This window comes from Epithele typhae, assembly GCF_022376455.1.
Source record: "Epithele typhae strain CBS 203.58 chromosome Unknown BXZ73scaffold_6, whole genome shotgun sequence".
Classification (NCBI taxonomy): Eukaryota; Fungi; Basidiomycota; class Agaricomycetes; order Polyporales; family Epitheliaceae; genus Epithele; species Epithele typhae.
The window spans coordinates 608340-626436 of NW_025954197.1; the positions used below are offsets into that span (position 1 = coordinate 608340).

The window sequence follows — 18097 nt, forward strand, 5'->3', positions numbered from 1 at the left end:
CGCATTCAGCGAGAGATTCTCTTCGCTCCCCCCAAAGTTTGAGTTCAAGTCCGTGTGAGCGACCACCCGTGCATACATACGCACCTCGCCTTCCGACCGCGCTGCAGTCGTGCCAGATCCCTTGCCTGCCACAAGCCTGGCGCAATGCCTTTGCCGTCGGCCTGGCTCAGTTCTCTCCTGGTCGCCGCGCTGGTCTGGAGGCTGCTGTCTAGGCGCACTGTTCCGAGCATTCTGTCGCGCGTGCGAGGTCCAGAGAAGGAGCATTGGTTGACGGGTGAGTGAGAGCGGGGGAAGAGGCGCCGGCATTGTCGTCGTCGCCTCGCGCGACGCCCTCGGTTGTCCCGCGTTTCTCACCTCAACCACACGCTCTCCAACTCACGCATGTGGCCTGTGCAGGAAACCTCCACCGGCTCTTCAGAGACGCGTACGACTACACCTTTCATCTCATCGACAGCTATGGAGGCGTGCTCAAGATTTACGGTGTCCTTGGGGTGCGTCCTCCGTCTCGCGTCCGCTGCTCACAACGCTTATTTTCAGTCTCGTCATTTCAGTCTCAGCAACTTTTTGTCTCCGACCCTCGAGCATTGCATCACGTTGTCGTGAAGGACCAAGATATATATCACGAATCGGAAATGTTTCTCAAGTGAGTGCCATGATCCGTCTATTCTCGTTCGGAGGACTCATGAGCCTAGGACAAACCAACTACTGTTCGGCGAGGGTCTGATTTCCACAGACGGTGAGTTCGTCATATTATATCTCGGCGGACTTTTCCCCATACGCGACAATGCACAGGCGAACAGCACAGAAAGCAGAGGAAGATGCTCAACCCTGTTTTCTCCCTTGCAAATATGCGCGAATTGCTCCCTACGATTCAACCCATCGCCGACGAGCTTCTCCGTGGGATCATGACCGAGGTGCCACCTGACGGAGGTGAGTGTATGCTTCTTCGTCTCGGTTACCGCTACTTAGATGAGCGTAGGCGCGAAGGAGGTTGATTTGCATCCGTGGATGGGTCGCGGGACGATCGAGTACGTCGGGCAGGCAGTGCTGGGGATCAGCTTTGGCGCACTCGACCCTCAAAACTCGAACGAATACGTAGATGCCATTCGTAACGTCGCGTGAGTCCACAGATGCTTGTGATATGGTATTCATAACTGATGTCCACGGAAGCCACGTTGGGCTGAAGATCATCTTCCTGCGTCCGATGGTTCCGTGGGTCGTTCGCAAACTCAGCCCTTTCTGGAGGAACAAGCTTGTCGACTGGCTGCCTTTGCCTCCGCTTCGCCAGATCCGCGAGATGTGCTACACGATGGAGCGGCATTCGAAGAAGATCTTGGAGGAGAAACGCGAGGCGATGGAGCAGGGGCGAGCGAGCGAGCGGCGAGACCTGATGACGATCATGTGTGAGTCCCACTCGTCCTGCATGCGCACGGTCTTGACCTGGCCATGTAGTGGAAGCCAACGTGTCTACCTCCGAAGAAGAGAGGCTCACTGACGTCGAGTTGACCGGACAAATCAAGTGGGTACCTCATGTCCCCCTGCGCACCATTGCCTCATTTCCTCGACCAGCACGATGCTTCTCGGCGGCCAAGAAACCTCCACGAGCGCGCTCAGTCGCATCCTCTGGATTCTCTCCCGCGACCAGCCGGCACAAGCTCGTCTCCGCTCCGAGATCCGCGCCGCAAAGCTCGCCCACGCCGCGGCGAGCGGGCACGACGGCCCCTGGGAGAGCGTCCATCTGCCATACGACACACTCATGGCGCTCCCGTACCTCGACGCGGTGCTGCGCGAGACCCTGCGCGTGCACCCGCCGACGAACATGATCAATCGGACGTGCACCAGGGACGCGATCCTCCCCGTCGAGTTCCCGCTCACGGACGCGAGCGGGGAGGAGGTGAAGGCGGTGCATGTCCCCGCGGGGACGAACATCGTCATCTCGATCCTCGGCGCGAACCACAACAAGCAGGTGTGGGGCGACGATGCAGATGTGTGGAGGCCAGAGCGGTGGCTGACCGCGTCGGGCGAGCGGATTGGGCTCACGGAGGGACGGAGCGTTGATATGATGCTGGGGCAAGCGGCTGATGAAGGCGACAAGAGCGCTGTGGACGGTACGCCAGGATACAAAGCAGGCGTGAAGTACCCAGGGGTATATGCTACAATGTGAGTACCTCTCATCTTATCACGAGGAGGTAGAGCGATAACCCTCGTGCGACTAGGATGACGTTCCTTGGCGGGGGTAGGGCGTGCATGTGAGTTGCGTTTTGGTTGTTTTTAGGCGGTTTTGTTAACAACGCACCTCATGCAGTGGCTTCAAGTTTGCCGAGATGGAGATCAGTGAGTTTCAGTTTTTTTTCCGTGTTCACAGCTGGACTCATTCTGTCGCGATAGAACAAGTCATCACGACCTTCTTGTCACGCCTCCACTTCTCTCTGCCCTCTGCGGTGGACAAGAACGGCGTGCGAAAGGAAATCTACTGGCGCATCGACGGCTTGCAGATTCCCGTCGTCCGTGAACCGCACGGCGACTTCAAGACTCCGCAGGTTCCTCTCGATGTTCGAGTGGTCAGAGACAGCGATTACCTGTAATCTACGTGCATATCTCGGATCGTCCTTTCCTACTATTTCCATGCCTACTCTCGCCGTCATGCTCACGCGTTTCCCTGAGCCAGAAGCCACCGCACCCCTTCCATCCTCTCTCGCGCCCACCGTTGCGCCAGCTTGGTCTGCGAGAACGCAACGTGAAATCCGTGCGGCGCACCCGGATAGCTATCGTTTCCGAATTTTTCAATCAACACGTGCCAAAGTAGAACGGGGGACAGGACCTACAGATCAAGCTTGAGGGGGACGTTGGCCTCGCGGAGGCGCTCCGCATACACCAGTCCGGTGTCGCGCAGGGGATCTAGCCCTGTGACCTGCATGTACACGGGAGCAAGGCCCTCCAGCGACGGCCGGAGGAGCGGAGAGAGCTCAGGGTCCGACGGGTTCCCTCGAACCAGGTCTGCGCGTCCCCAAAAAACGCGAGGCGTCAGTGCGCCGAGATGCGTGAACGACCGGGGACAGTCCACCCACCGTAAATCTCCCGCATGGTGTTGGTGGAGAGCATCGGCGCCTCCGCGTTTTGCTCGTACGAGGTCAAGTTCGCCGATCTGCCCACGGCGGCGTCGTCAGCGCCGCCCACATGTGCATGAGGTGCCGGGCCGTGTGTGCGAGGGGGACTCACTCGGGCAGCGCGTCGGGGTGACAGAGCATCGGGATCTGGAGCACCTGGCCGGAGACCTTCGTTCCGTGGGCAGCGAAGAAGGGGTCGGCGAGCGCGCGCTGCGCCATGGCAGCAGCGAGGTACGCTCCAGCAGACGTGCCGCCCACGATGACGCCCTTCGAAAGATCTGCGGCCAACGCGTCGGAGTTCTTGACCGCCTGAAGGAATGAGTAGGCGATCAGTGCATGCACTAGGCCGCAGAAGCGACAATACACTCACCCATTTCAGCGCGGTGTAAGAATCATCTAATGGAATGGGATGAGGGAATTCCGGCGCCAGTCTGCACGGAAGACTGAGGAGAGCAGCATGGAGATGATTGGAAAGAGATATACCTGTACTCCACATTGACTACCGACAGTTTGAGATCGTGAGCGAGGACTCGACACACTCCGTCGCTGCTGTCGAGGTTGCCAAACACGAGTCCTGGCATGTGCGGTGAGCTCGGATATCCACATGCATTTCGAGATGCACGTACCTCCGCCATGCGTCCAAACAACAAGAGGTAACTTCGCATCCAGGGGATCCATTGGTCGATAGGTGCGCACCAGGATCGACCCTTCCTCCACTGTAACAGAGTGTCCTGCGACTACGAGAGAATCTTGTTCGTATGTGATTATCAGCGTAAGAGCAAAGCCGGGCAGGAACGAACTCACCAGGAGGAGTTGGGGATTCGGATTTGCTCACAGATTTCCCAAAGTCTTGGATCATAGCCCTGTAAGCGTTGATATCCGACTTGATGAAGCCGTGTGGGAGTTTCGGCCCAGACAGAGACTCAAGCATTGGGGCGAGTTCTGCGTCAGGCGCGGCGAGGTAGTTGTATGCCATGCTGGCTTTGTTGTGGTGTGGGGGACGTCTGTTGCAGAGTCAATGGTCGGCAGAATATAAATATATACCTCACGAAGCGCCCTCAGCAGTGTCCGATTTGACATTGCAGAGCTGACGAGCGGACACGGGGCACATTTCGAATGAGGTTACAGAGCCGATGTCGGAGATGGCGCTGGCTCATGCATTTGATTTTATGATTCGGACCGTATTCCCATGTGTGCTGAGTACCTATACCACGGGAGAAATCAATGCAGGAGCGGGACAAAAGGAGGACAGTGTCGTACCTGAACGGTTCAGAAGCGTCGAGTGCTAGTGCTTTGCTTTTGGGGGATACGATCGACGCTTTTTGAAGTGAACTGAGCGAGCATACCCTGACTGAATTCGATCCCTCAGGCCTCAGGCCCTTCACTGGGTGGCGCCAGAATACCCTGCCACTGGTGTTCATATCAATGACAACATACACCGCTACTGGCGTTCGGATAAGCTCATATGAGTGGGCGCTCTATACCTGCTACTACCGTCTATATGTACCACATAGCCACACATATGAGTGCCCTCACACCCTGCCACCTATACATATTATAAAAGTGGCTGCTTATATGAGTGCATTAGTGTCTTTCCCTCATATGAACTTTGTAGCGCCTTGCCACTCATATGAGCTCGTCCCCTCATATGAGCTTGCCCCCTCATATGAGCTTGCCCCCTCATATGAGCTCGTCGGCGTCTCACCCCTCATATGAGCTTATTAATATCCCATCCTTAATATGAATGCACCAGCATTCCACAGCTCCCATTAGCACATCTGGGAACCGGCATACTCTATTGCATGCCTGTGTGTATAGGTGCACCCATGCCGGAGCAATTCTTCAGCTTATCATATTACTGAGACACAGGAACTGCACTCCGAAAGGACAGGAAACTGCACCAGCTGTGCCACAACCGAAACAGACAGAATGGGTGCCCATTAGTTCCATTTTTATTCACACAATGCGCAAAGAGAGAGCAAGAAACCCATGATAGAAAGTGCAAGGCTTAAGCCGATCTCCACAATCGGCAATTGACTCCCCCCGGGGGTCACCTCCGGGCCGGTAATTGACTCCCCCCGGGGGTTGATCTCCGAGTTTTTGATCACCTGTGTATCTCCGAGTTTTTGACCACCTGTGTATCTCCAACTTTTTGATTGCCTGTGTATATTGTCAGCCTTCATTACCAGACTGCCTGTATCTATTACCGAGTTTTTGGACATCTGTGTGTATTACTGCTTTCATTGCCGAGTTTTTGATTGCTGGTGCCTGTTACCGGTCCTCATTACCAACTTTTTGACTGCCTCAATCCATCACTGAGTCTTTGTTCGCCTCCAGCCTTTGATACCAAGTTTTTTATCACTGATATTGGTAATATTAGATGAGTTAGTCTGCCTGTACTAAACACCCTCTCCCTAGGAAGTCACCCTTCACAGCTGCATGTGTTGATGGAAATTGACCAAGCTGTTTTCTGGATCAGGTAGTAGCATGCAAGAGTTGTGGGTGTGCAAATCTGGAGGGCAGTAGCTGCAAAAGTGAGGGAGTAATGGGGTATGATATTCTAAAATGACATACCAAACACAGACCTGGGATGAGAGTGAATCACGTCCCAGACACCTAGATATATTCACAGAGGATGGTTTAAATGCAATGCAGAAGAGAGCGCACAGAAATCAGGATTTCCGATGAAGATACAAGATATGTGTGGAAAGTGGAAGTTCTGAGAAAACACAACATGCATAAGTTCATGTGCAGACATTATATCAACAGGCTATTTGCTGCATCACAATTGGGTACTATTGGGGTGCTCAGATCGGAATTTGCAAGCTTATCGGTGATGAGATGCATATGGGGCACCATATGTCATTATTTCATGACATACAGTATTCTGACACAGCATATGCTCCGATTAGAATGCTAAAACATGGAATAGAACGGGGTGAAACATAGCTATCCAACGCAGAACAGACCTTGAAAAACGGTTGAGAATCAGTGGAGATGTGCAAGGTGAGCCAGAAGTGTGGTTTATGCTGAATGTACTCTGACCTCACTTTTCACCGCAACCACACTTCTGGCTCACCTTGCACATCTCCACTGATTCTCAACCGTTTTTCAAGGTCTGTTCTGCGTTGGATAGCTATGTTTCACCCCGTTCTATTCCATGTTTTAGCATTCTAATCGGAGCATATGCTGTGTCAGAATACTGTATGTCATGAAATAATGACATATGGTGCCCCATATGCATCTCATCACCGATAAGCTTGCAAATTCCGATCTGAGCACCCCAATAGTACCCAATTGTGATGCAGCAAATAGCCTGTTGATATAATGTCTGCACATGAACTTATGCATGTTGTGTTTTCTCAGAACTTCCACTTTCCACACATATCTTGTATCTTCATCGGAAATCCTGATTTCTGTGCGCTCTCTTCTGCATTGCATTTAAACCATCCTCTGTGAATATATCTAGGTGTCTGGGACGTGATTCACTCTCATCCCAGGTCTGTGTTTGGTATGTCATTTTAGAATATCATACCCCATTACTCCCTCACTTTTGCAGCTACTGCCCTCCAGATTTGCACACCCACAACTCTTGCATGCTACTACCTGATCCAGAAAACAGCTTGGTCAATTTCCATCAACACATGCAGCTGTGAAGGGTGACTTCCTAGGGAGAGGGTGTTTAGTACAGGCAGACTAACTCATCTAATATTACCAATATCAGTGATAAAAAACTTGGTATCAAAGGCTGGAGGCGAACAAAGACTCAGTGATGGATTGAGGCAGTCAAAAAGTTGGTAATGAGGACCGGTAACAGGCACCAGCAATCAAAAACTCGGCAATGAAAGCAGTAATACACACAGATGTCCAAAAACTCGGTAATAGATACAGGCAGTCTGGTAATGAAGGCTGACAATATACACAGGCAATCAAAAAGTTGGAGATACACAGGTGGTCAAAAACTCGGAGATACACAGGTGATCAAAAACTCGGAGATCAACCCCCGGGGGGAGTCAATTACCGGCCCGGAGGTGACCCCCGGGGGGAGTCAATTGCCGATTGTGGAGATCGGCTTAAGCCTTGCACTTTCTATCATGGGTTTCTTGCTCTCTCTTTGCGCATTGTGTGAATAAAAATGGAACTAATGGGCACCCATTCTGTCTGTTTCGGTTGTGGCACAGCTGGTGCAGTTTCCTGTCCTTTCGGAGTGCAGTTCCTGTGTCTCAGTAATATGATAAGCTGAAGAATTGCTCCGGCATGGGTGCACCTATACACACAGGCATGCAATAGAGTATGCCGGTTCCCAGATGTGCTAATGGGAGCTGTGGAATGCTGGTGCATTCATATTAAGGATGGGATATTAATAAGCTCATATGAGGGGTGAGACGCCGACGAGCTCATATGAGGGGGCAAGCTCATATGAGGGGGCAAGCTCATATGAGGGGACGAGCTCATATGAGTGGCAAGGCGCTACAAAGTTCATATGAGGGAAAGACACTAATGCACTCATATAAGCAGCCACTTTTATAATATGTATAGGTGGCAGGGTGTGAGGGCACTCATATGTGTGGCTATGTGGTACATATAGACGGTAGTAGCAGGTATAGAGCGCCCACTCATATGAGCTTATCCGAACGCCAGTAGCGGTGTATGTTGTCATTGATATGAACACCAGTGGCAGGGTATTCTGTCGGCATGCGCTGGGCCCTTACCAAACGCTTTCTCAGCCATTTGCAATGACGGAACAACGCGCAGGGCATGACACAGAATGTGAGATCTGTGAGAGCTCGGGTGGTACTTTGACGAATCGAATGCACGACCCGCGTGCTCCAGGAGGAAAAGAGATCCTGGACCGGCAGCCGTGGCTCGGATGCGTGAGCACGAGGGAGAGAGCAGTCAGCCTCCGCATCTTTGAAAGAAGATCAGATGCAGTGGTTGGCTCTGGGGGCATGTCGTGCATCAGCGTGGGCGTGAAAGTAGTAGTAGTGGGCTCACCAAAACCAGTACATAACATTGAACGCGTGCAAACAGCGTCGTCACGCTCGCGAGGGGCCCGCGTGCGACGTTGCTCTGCGCCGAGACCGCGTTCGTCTGCGCGATCATGAGATCGACCCCAGCGCCGCTTTTTGGCAGGGCGAGGTCTGGCGAGGTGCGGCTGAGCATCCGTGTGCGATGGTGTTCCTGTTCACGATGTCCATACACGGAAAACTCGCCGCTCGTGAGCGTCCCGTCATGTTCGTTGCCGCGGTTTTCGCCCGCACCCCTCCGCCTTTTCCTCCGCCCTCTCTCTCGCGTCCTCCTCGAGCCACGCGCTCTCCCCCGTCCGCAAGCTAACAACCGTCGCGTCCCTCGTCCCCTCGCGAGCGTACACCAAACCGAGCATTGAGGAAAGGCTTCCACACCCTCTAAGGGCCTCACGGGTGGACGAAGACGAAGACGCCGCCCCGAAAAAGCACGGCAGCGTGGGCAACCCTCGATGTGGCGGAGTGGTTCGGGAAGGAGGTCGTTATGCTCGAGGAGGTCGCGACAGTGGGAGTGAAGGACGGGACGGTGCTGAGCCTCACGGTGTTCGAGGAGCATGTGAGTAGTTCTGCTCGGTCTGTCGGCGAGAAAGCGCAAGGGCTCACCGTCATGTGCGGCGTGTCTGTCCAAGCTCATAGGAGCCAGTGCAGACTCCCCTCCCCACTCTTCGCCTTTCCGTGCGCGCTCTGCATGAAGAACTGTGTTCCTCTGTAACCTGCTTCCCTTCCACCAGGCGTCCTCGCCCCAACTCAACTACGATGGAAGCGTACTCGTCAATCTTCGCAGGAGTCATCGTTGCTCCGGTCATCTTGGTTGGTCTGACCGAGAAATGGTCGTTGAATTTGGAAGCTTCCCTCCTTCGCCGGTTTCTACACCATCTCAAGTACATATCACCAGTAGCCATCCCTGTTGCCGAACCAAGGGGGACATTGGCCCCTTTTTCGCTCACTGCATATCCGTTCTATCTGCCACATCAGGGATACCATTGAACGTGAGCCAGAGCCTCACTTCGCGGCCGTGTGTAACCCATGCTGACCTAAACGCAGCCTTTGATATGCGCGTCGCAGAGTGTCCGCTGCACCTGTCTGACGTGAATTTCCCGTTGCACCCGCGTGGACGCGTTGGACGAGCCACCAACGTTCTACTTAGGGCTCTGCAAGGGCCCCTCGGACCTGGACGCCATCCTAGCGGACTCTTGCGCGTTCCGAGACTTAGGGCAGCTGCGATTCGACGTATCCGCGAGCCCGCAGTGGCATGCGACGACAACCACCTCCCTCCGTCGTTCCACAACCTGTCCAGTGTCGAAGGAGCGCGCGGTTAAGTTGATACGGATGCACATGCCGCTGGCCCTGTCTCGGAATTTCGGCGACTTCGAGATCCACGCGCGGTGAGCTGCAGGTCCCCACCGGTGTTTCGAGCATGCGCCGACGTAGAAATGTACGATTTCAGGCGGCCGGATCTGCCCAGGCCCATTGGCTGCAAGTTACCCCACCTACGCACCGTCCCCACCTACGCACCGTCCCCTCCCTAACCCACCCCGGTCCAGGACCGGCATACCCGCCTCCGGCCTCGTTCGATCCTGAATGAGACTGCAGTCACAACTGGCGCTGTGCGTTGTTGAAGCGCTTGTTCAAGTCATACTCTAAGTACTAGGATACAGAGTCGAATCCGAGACGTCCTCACGCTCCCACCGCCAACGAGGTTCACACTGCGGCCCCGTTCATGTCCGTCCTCCCATCGTCCTCCCCACCCCGCCCCGCTTCCAGCAGCTTCATCTCCGTCCCCACCCGCCCTCCCCCCGGCTTCGCCAGCCCGGGCACCACAGTGACCCCCGACATGAACGCCGCACGCGCGCTGGGGCGCCCAAGGCCGCTGTCGAGCCCAACGCGCGTCGCCGACGCGCCCGACAACCCCATCCCGCCCTCCGCGCCGCCCTCGCCCCCGTCCCCGCTCTCGCTCGAGAGCCCGAGCGCGACCTGCACGACCATCAGCGTCGGCGCGATGCCCTGTCACAGCATCAGCCTCGTCCGACCCCACACACGACCTCCCCCCCATTCGGGACGCACGCACATAGACTTGTGCGGCCACGGCCGCCGCGACCGCCTGCGCGGGGTGGCCGAGCGCGAAGAGGACGACGAACGCGGCCTGCGCGGCGAGGTACAGCGCGCCGCTCTCGACGACCGCCGCGAGCGCCCGCCGCGCCGCGCGCGCGGTGCGCCCCGTCTCCGACCGCGCGTGGGCGCGGCGGGTGGCTACGAGCAAGCGCGCGACGACGAGCGCGGTCGCGGCCGCGTTCGTCAGCAGCGGGAGCGCGTACCCGGCGAGGCCGAGCGGGACGAGCGCCGCGGGGGCCACGGGCGCGGAGGGGTCGAGGGTGAGGAGGATGTAGGCGACGGCGGCGATGCAGCCTGCCGCGCGGAGGGCGCGGAGATGAGACGGGGAACCCTGGGTGAGCACGGGAAGAGGTGGGAGGGAGACGGGGGAGGGGGACGTACCGAGCCCGGCGAGCCCGCTGACGAGGGGGAGGAGGACGATCCAGAAGTTGCGGCCCCAGATGACCCAGCAGCGGTAGAGGAGGCAGACGCCGCCGAGGAAGTCGCTGACGGAGATGAGCAGGTCCGCGCCGAGCAGCGCGCTCGTCTCGTCCGCGAAGGCCGCGAAGGCCTCAGTGCGCTGTGGGGATCGGGATCGGTGAGGGTGAGCTCTTGTCCGGTGGGATGTGACTTACCACGCGGACGATGTAGTGGTCGAATTCTAGCACGAAGTGGGCGGTGCAACTAGTGAAGAGGATGCAGTTGAGGATGCAGATGGGGTGGTTAACGGACCGCCACCGCCGCTTGCGGCAGAACACGCCGATGGCGACCGCGAAAACAGCGACATGGAAACCTGCAATGTGAGGACGATGGGCTCCACGACGCGCGCGCACAAAACCAAAGCACACATACCCCATAGCACCGCTTCGCACACGACCCCGACGAGCGCAGCACTGTCGTTGTTCAGAGCAGCAGCCCGTCTCTCCATCAGTCCAGTTCACGGATCACAAGGCAAGGAGAGAGAGCAGGGGCTCTGGTGGAGGCGAAGAGACGGGGTGCGCGCGAAGAGGTTACGCTGCCGCGGATTCTGAACCCCTTTCTTGTAGATCCACCCCGCGCGCGGCGTGGGAGGCCGTACGTGAACCCGGCGAACTGCGATCCTCGGGGAGCACATCCCTCCACGAGCGTATCCGGCGCTCCTGCTGCCTCTCCCAGACGCACGCCGGGGAGCGACCGGGGAGGGTTCGCGCGTCGCGGGAGCGGGGCGCTCGAACAGGCATCTCCATGGGCGAGTGTGGCGGACGGCGAGCGGGCGCGTGGAAGAGCCTGCGCGCGGTGGACGCGGCATGAGAGCGAGCCCTGTGTTGCGCGGCGCGGCCTTCTGTGGAGGGCACGTCAGATCGAGTCCGGGCGGTGGACGAAGGAAGATGGAATACAGGTCAAGCGCGCGCGCTTTCATGCACGACCGTCGCGCCGCGTCTCCGTACCAAAAAAACTGTGCACATGTCAAGCCAACGTGTCGATGGTCGTGAATAATTCATGACAAGTTCCCCGAGACCGCCTCCAGGTTCGCGAAATGTCCCCGTTTGGGGACAGGCCTTTGTCCCTTTCACTTCTCAAGCTTCAAGAACCACAGGGCAGCCGTAACTGCAACTCAATCGGGAGCCCATTCCGGGGAAGAAACGCACAGAGGACGGCCATGCTTACGGGAGACGCACGCAGGGTCGATTTCACCCCTGCAGGTGACCCGGGGGAAATCGTTGAGTTTTGGTTAAAGCTGACAACATGATGCGACAGCGATCTACAGCCACCACGCCGGCAGAGCAACCGTATTTGTAGTCTTCGCCCGCTTCCTGTGAAAAGACGTCACTTAATGCCACCACATGCACTGATAGAAAAGACAACATGCATGACGAATGCGTCGTCGCCGTCCCATCGGCGGCGGCGAAGTGTCCCAGCTATTTCCAGCGACACAGAACTCTCGCGCACATCATACGAGCAAGGAGGAAACGATGAGATGAAAGAGTGATGTTGATTCCAGTATACCGATGCGAATGCCTATTCGTGTCACGTCGTCGTCATGTCAAATTCGAATGCGGAGTCCGTGTTCTGTAATCGTCCATGCGTGTTTTCCGTTCCTTTTCCCGCCCTCAACAACCTCGTACACATTCGGCGCTGCCTTCTTCCGTCCAGAATCCCATCTAATCGCACAAGGCGCCCTACACGCTTACTCGGTCGTGACCGACTTCGCCCTACACGCCCACGGCAAGGTTAGCACGCACGGAACTGCAGATCTAAAAGAGAGAAAGCACGCACAGGTTCCGGGGGAAGTCGACGTCGAAGCCGTTCTTGACCGCGAGGTGGTACGAGAGCAGCTGGAGTGGGATGATGTTGAGCAGGCCCTGGAGGCAGTCTACCGTGCTCGGCACGCGGATCGTCTGGCAGCCCTTCGGGATCCCCTCATCCTCCTCGTTGCAGATGATGATCGGCGCCGCCTTGCGCGCCGTGATCTGCGCGTACGCCGACTGAACCTTCGGGTACAGCGAGTCCTGCGTCATCACGATGATCACCGGCATGTTCTCGTCGATGAGCGCGAGCGGGCCGTGCTTGAGCTCGCCGGCGAGGATGCCCTCCGAGTGCATGTACGAAATCTCCTTGATCTTCAGCGCGCCCTCCAAGCACGTCGCGTACCTACACGAAGCGGTCAGCATACATGAGATGGGATTCGGCGCGGGATGAACTTACTGGTAGCCACGACCCATGAGAAGCAGACTCCTCTGGTTGGCGAGAACGCCAGTCGCGAGCTCTTGGAAACCCTTGTCGCCGTCGAGAACTCGCTTGATCTGGCCGGGAAGCGCGTGGAGACCCTGAATGATCTGGTTCCGGCGCTCGGTGAGGGAGATCCGGTCTTCTGAGAGCTGGAGGGCCACCATGAGGAGGGCAATGTACTGCGAGGTGTACGCCTACAGAAGACGCGTCAGCAACAAAACAAGCCTAACAGCACTGGTATTATCTACTAACCTTGGTCGAGGCGACACCAATCTCAGGACCAGCGTTGATGTGGACACCGCAGTGCGTCTCACGCGAGATCGTCGAACCGACTGTGTTGACGACACCGACGCAAAGCGCCCCGCGCTCCAAGCAGTAGCGCAGCGCGAGGATCGTGTCTGCGGTCTCGCCCGACTGAGACACGAACACGCAAACGTCGTCACGGAAGATCGGTGTCTTGCGGTCGAGGAAGTCGGACGCGAGCTCAACCGAGACCGGGATCTCCGTCAGCTCCTCGAAAATCGCCCGGGTCGCGATCGCGGAGTGATACGACGTTCCACACGCGCAGAAGACGATGCGACGGCCACGACGGATGATGTTGAGGTAGGCACGGAGCCCACCGAGCGTGATGCGGGCCTGGTCGAAGTTGACACGGCCACGCATAGTGTTGACAACGGACTCGGGTTGCTCGTAGATCTCCTTCTGCATGAAATGGTCGAACTTGCCCTTCATGATCTCCGCGAGCTCAATCTCGAGCGTCTCGATCGTGCGGTGCTGCGCCTGGGGGGCGCCGCCCTCCTCGTTGCGACGGAGACGGTGGATGTGGAGCTCGCCCCCGGAGATGTGCGCGATGTCATCGTCCTCGAGGTAAAGCACGCGTTTGGTGTGCTCGATGATGGCCGCCGCGTCTGATGCGATGAAGAACTCAATGGGCTGAGGAAGACCGTCTTCCGACATGAAGGCGCGGGATTGTGAACGGAGCATGCCAGGGTTGCTTGGAGGCGCGAGGAGACCGCTCGGCGAGGTAGGGGGAGCAACTACAGGAGGGTCAGTCTGTGCGTCAAGCATCGTAATGGTACAGACGTACGAGCGCTGTTGCTCTTCGCATCTGACTCGGGACCCGCGAACTCGACATCGACGAAGTCCACCTTGAGCTTCTTCTCGGTCTTGACACCAATCAGGAGAGGTGAACCACGACGGGCGGTGACGACCTCGTTGGGGTAGTGCGAGGACTTGAAGACGAACGCGAACGAACCCTCGAGCTCGTGGAGCACCTGCTTGACGAGCTCCGTGAACGTCGGCTTCTTGCCCGTCTGCGAGTCGTAGATGTACTTGGTGAGGATGGCGGCCGCCTCAGTGTCGGTCTCACTCTCGAACTTGTACCCGCGCTTTTGAAGTACGAGACGGAGAGCGACAGCGTTGGTCACAATGCCGTTGTGAACGACGATGAAGTGGGCGTCCGGATCCGATTTGAGGGGATGGCAGTTGACGACGCTCGGGGGACCGTGGGTGGCCCAGCGGGTGTGGGCGATGGAGACCTGGGAGATGAAGGTCTTGCTGGTGTCGACGTCGGACTCGGCGATCTTCTTGCGAAGGCCGGCGACTTTGCCGACCTCCTTGAAGAAGTACATCTCGCCGGGCTTGTCACCATCGATGCCAATGCCTGCGGAGTCGTAGCCGCGGTACTCTTGGCGGGCAAGGCCGTTGACGAGAATGTCGCAAACCGTCTTACGGTCCTGGAAATGTGCATATAGTCAGCGTCGCCGCCAAGCCAGCACAAGAACCATCGCACAATCGCCCGCGTTCGTTCTCGAGACACGATCTCGACGGGTGTTCCCACCGCGAGCAGCCGGCGGCTTCGAGCGTGCCTCCGGGCCGCTGCCGCTCGAGCCCATTTCCGCTCGCCCTGCAGGGACGCGTCGCGGATGGAGCAATGCCCGACGGAGGCCCCGCCCGGCGCACACACATCACATCGCCGATGGCGCCGCGACCAGGGACGAGGGAAGTGATGTCATCGCCAGAACACGTTCGCCGTCGCTAGCGCGAGAAGCGCGCTGGTGTTGCGGGGCTGCCTTCCATCTGCCGCCCCGCCGCACGGCCATGCCTGGATTGCGCACGCGCACAACACGCCGCCGCGTGTCCTCGTGCACTACCCACGGACCCGGGCGTCCTCCTTGTCGCGGGCGATTGTGCAAAGCAGCGAGAGTCGAGGGCGGACGTACCTTCTCCTGGAGGAAGCTGCAGTAACCGAAAATCCCGCACATGATGGCCTGCGATGGGGGTGCGATGGAGGTGGGGCGTTATAAGAGCGTGGGCGTGAGGTCGTAGACGGTGGTGAGAAGGTGCAGAGGGAAGGGGAGAGGACGGGGGATGGGGCGATAGAGGAGGTCGGAGGCGTTTATATTTGAAGGCTGGACGCGTCGCAGAAGGCGCCGAACGGGTGTATTATGTAAGCGCGCCCTCCGCCCCGGCAGTGAGCTCGGTCTCCCTCTTTGCTCGCCTGCACACACCGCCTCGTCCTCGTCGGGGCTCAATGTCGTCCGCCTGCTCCCACCTCTGCACCCGCCGCACAGGCCCGCCCAAAATCTCGTTTCAGCCTCCGCTGCGCCCGCCCCTCATCACAGCCGCCGGCCAGTCCTCCCCGCCTCGCGACCTTCGAGAAACTAGCCATCCGAGGCCTCGCGCGGCGGTCTCGCGTTCCGGGTGCAGCGCGACGCCCATACAGAGAGCGAGGCGCGTCGACGGCCTCTAAACCGAGAACAACTGCGACACCAGCTACCCCACGGTATGTGTGCCGCCCGCGCTCTGGTGCGATGCCTCCTCCCAGCGCATCATGATCACGCTGCCTTCGCCCAGCATCCTTTGCGCGCCGCGCTCGGCGCCCAAATTCACGTCTGAAATAATCGCCGTTGCCGACCCTCGCGCCCTGGATGCTCTGCGACCCCCGTCTCCCCTGACGTTACCGGTACGCGCTGTGGGGTCGGGGGTACAACACCCGGAACCTCTTCGTCGGGCACAGAGGCCGCGCGGGACCGCCCGGTCCTATTTAGGAGCAACACAACAGTGTCAACCCAAAGCGCTTCCTGACCCTCGACTTGGGCTTGCGCTCAGTGAGCTTCCGCGGTGACGTGGAACGCTCGCGCACGCTGGGCAACGTGAGTTACTTTTGTTCTGATCCACCGCGGCGACTTCTTGTGCGTGTGCGTGTATTTACCGCCTGATTCGTTACGTTTACGAGCTGAGAGGTTCCTAGAACGATCAAGCTCGGCGGCGCGTCGTGGAAACACGCTGCATGCATACCGCTCCGCTCGGAGTGGACTTGGAACGTTGCACCTCCGGCCATGGTCACTCCGGATGGTCGGTGAGCATAAGTCAGCGCGGCTGGATGCAATAGAGACCTGAAATGTTCAAGCGTTGTCGTCCTATCGTCCATTTGCCGACCAGCCTCGGAGGGTCCAACACCTACCAACACACATGTGACATGCCCTGTTTCCGGCACCCCTCAAACCCCGCAACATCCACGCCTCGAGGCCCAAGTCTGCTACAATATTGAATGGGACATATCCCCGTGCTGGGTACATACCGAGGTCGACGGAAGGTATCAACTACAGCATCGAGGATTGTCACATAGCATAGATTTTATAGCGACGATGGACTACTGCTCTCATTCGAGTGTAATATGAGTGATCGACTACAACGACGATCTGGGAATGAAGATTCAAAACCGTTGCGGATCCTGCGTGACGTCATCGAGGGTCGACGCGTTCTGCATCCCGCCGAGGTGGCGATTGTCGGGGTGTGCACCTACGCGAGATACTACTCGTCAGCCCTTCAAACTCCTCGACCACTCCACACGAAGACTCACCATGCGCGACCGCCCGCTCGCGGCGCATGAGCGCCTCTTTCTCGAGCCGCTCCGCCTCCGCGATCTCCGCGCTTTGCATCTTGAACGCGCCGGCTTCCTGCTCCTTCATGAAGCCGCGCTCCTTGAGCGCCTGGCTGCCGACGAGCGAGCCCACCGCGCGCTCTGCCTTGCCCGTCAGCTGCCCAGACTTGCTGGGCGCATTCCCGGGCACGCCCGCATTGATGTGCGTGACAGGGGGGACGTTCGGGTTCGGGCCAGCGCCGCCCACGCCGGAGCCAGAGCCGCCTTGTTGCATGATGGACTGGGGACCCATGCCGGGTTGCTGCTGAGAGGAGTAGTCCATCATGCCACCGCTGCCGATTCCCGCCATGCCGGCGCCCTGTGGGAGAGAGGACGGGGGATGAGCGAGTGCGCGCGAAGGCAGATCGAGGGACAACCGTACATGGCGCGGCTGCTGGGAAAACTGGTCCTGCTGCGGGCCGTCATGTTGTTGGTCTTGATATCCAGCGTACGGCTGCTGCTGTTGGCCGACCATAGGAGGCGGCTGGTGGTGGTTGTGATCGTTGTGTTCGTTGAGATGTTCCTCCCGAGCCGCCTTTCTCTCCTTGGGCAACTGCCATCAGGCCATTGAATGCGGAGGCGCGATCAACCACCGACGTACCTTACGATGCTTTCGGATGAGAGGCATGATGTACATGCGAATGAGTTGTGGTGGTAGAGGTGAAGAGTGGTGAAAGAGTTGGCGAGGTAAACTAGGAGGGGAATTGTGACGATTGACCTGTCAGTGCCGACACCCCGTCACTCACTTATACCTCTCGGGTGTGGATGCATCAAGCATAGGGGTTGTGCGTCATACACACGGCGCGTGGGCCCCAGTATGACGTGCGCCATGGCGAAGAGGGGGGTGCACAAATGTGGTCCGGTCGTCGTCATCGAGCGTATATTTCATTCGGAGACCTCATGGCGCACATGCAAGTGCGGTGAACGTCTCCTCGGAGATCTGGAAACAAACCGCAATATCAATCCGATATATTCGTACGTACGGTCGTCGCGGAACCCACATGGAACGGCTCCCGAGTTTCGGCCGTTGAGCTGATCGCTGTATGAGAGATCAAGCTTTCAAGTGGGGAAAGCGATCGTGGTTGGGAGAGAGTTTGAAACCAGCGCCCTTTGAGTGCTGACGTATGGGTGTCACGTGGTAGAGCGCTCCACGCCAGCGCAGTGGGCGCTCACCGGTGAGTCTGCCTTTTGCACTTCGGTGACTTTGCCCGAGGCCACACAGCTTCGACCCACAGTCGCAT

The 18097-nt window shown here is 57.8% G+C and overlaps 5 protein-coding genes across 5 annotated transcripts; 1 reads left to right on the forward strand and 4 right to left on the reverse strand.

Annotated features, from left to right (window-relative positions):
• Positions 1 to 144: 144 nt before the first annotated feature.
• Positions 145 to 2585, forward strand: BXZ73DRAFT_98139 (cytochrome P450; the record flags this gene model as incomplete). Its single annotated transcript, XM_048027606.1, has 12 exons — positions 145 to 274; positions 397 to 491; positions 552 to 643; positions 693 to 736; positions 793 to 930; positions 980 to 1118; positions 1171 to 1403; positions 1453 to 1519; positions 1570 to 2160; positions 2217 to 2249; positions 2306 to 2334; positions 2389 to 2585. 12 exons carry the CDS (start codon positions 145 to 147, stop codon positions 2583 to 2585), a joined length of 1788 nt encoding a protein of 595 aa, XP_047881230.1.
• A 62-nt stretch (positions 2586 to 2647) lies between these two features.
• BXZ73DRAFT_41427 (Alpha/Beta hydrolase protein) lies at positions 2648 to 4083 on the reverse strand (the record flags this gene model as incomplete). The annotated part of the gene is made up of 8 exons (XM_048018768.1): positions 2648 to 2765; positions 2826 to 2985; positions 3051 to 3145; positions 3220 to 3416; positions 3478 to 3538; positions 3591 to 3681; positions 3734 to 3856; positions 3912 to 4083. 8 exons carry the CDS (start codon positions 4081 to 4083, stop codon positions 2648 to 2650), a joined length of 1017 nt encoding a protein of 338 aa, XP_047881231.1.
• Positions 4084 to 10202: 6119 nt separating this feature from the next.
• BXZ73DRAFT_9966 (uncharacterized protein) lies at positions 10203 to 11129 on the reverse strand (the record flags this gene model as incomplete). Its single annotated transcript, XM_048028077.1, has 4 exons — positions 10203 to 10537; positions 10625 to 10802; positions 10858 to 11015; positions 11075 to 11129. Coding segments are annotated over 4 exons (726 nt in total), but the record flags the coding sequence as incomplete, so codon positions are not given.
• Positions 11130 to 12389: 1260 nt separating this feature from the next.
• BXZ73DRAFT_88182 (L-glutamine D-fructose 6-phosphate amidotransferase) lies at positions 12390 to 15195 on the reverse strand (the record flags this gene model as incomplete). Its single annotated transcript, XM_048024859.1, has 6 exons — positions 12390 to 12414; positions 12479 to 12853; positions 12908 to 13125; positions 13184 to 13968; positions 14019 to 14667; positions 15154 to 15195. 6 exons carry the CDS (start codon positions 15193 to 15195, stop codon positions 12390 to 12392), a joined length of 2094 nt encoding a protein of 697 aa, XP_047881233.1.
• Positions 15196 to 16649: 1454 nt separating this feature from the next.
• Positions 16650 to 17484, reverse strand: BXZ73DRAFT_98142 (uncharacterized protein; the record flags this gene model as incomplete). Its single annotated transcript, XM_048027607.1, has 4 exons — positions 16650 to 16735; positions 16797 to 17175; positions 17239 to 17409; positions 17458 to 17484. 4 exons carry the CDS (start codon positions 17482 to 17484, stop codon positions 16650 to 16652), a joined length of 663 nt encoding a protein of 220 aa, XP_047881234.1.
• Between the last annotated feature and the right edge of the window lie 613 nt (positions 17485 to 18097).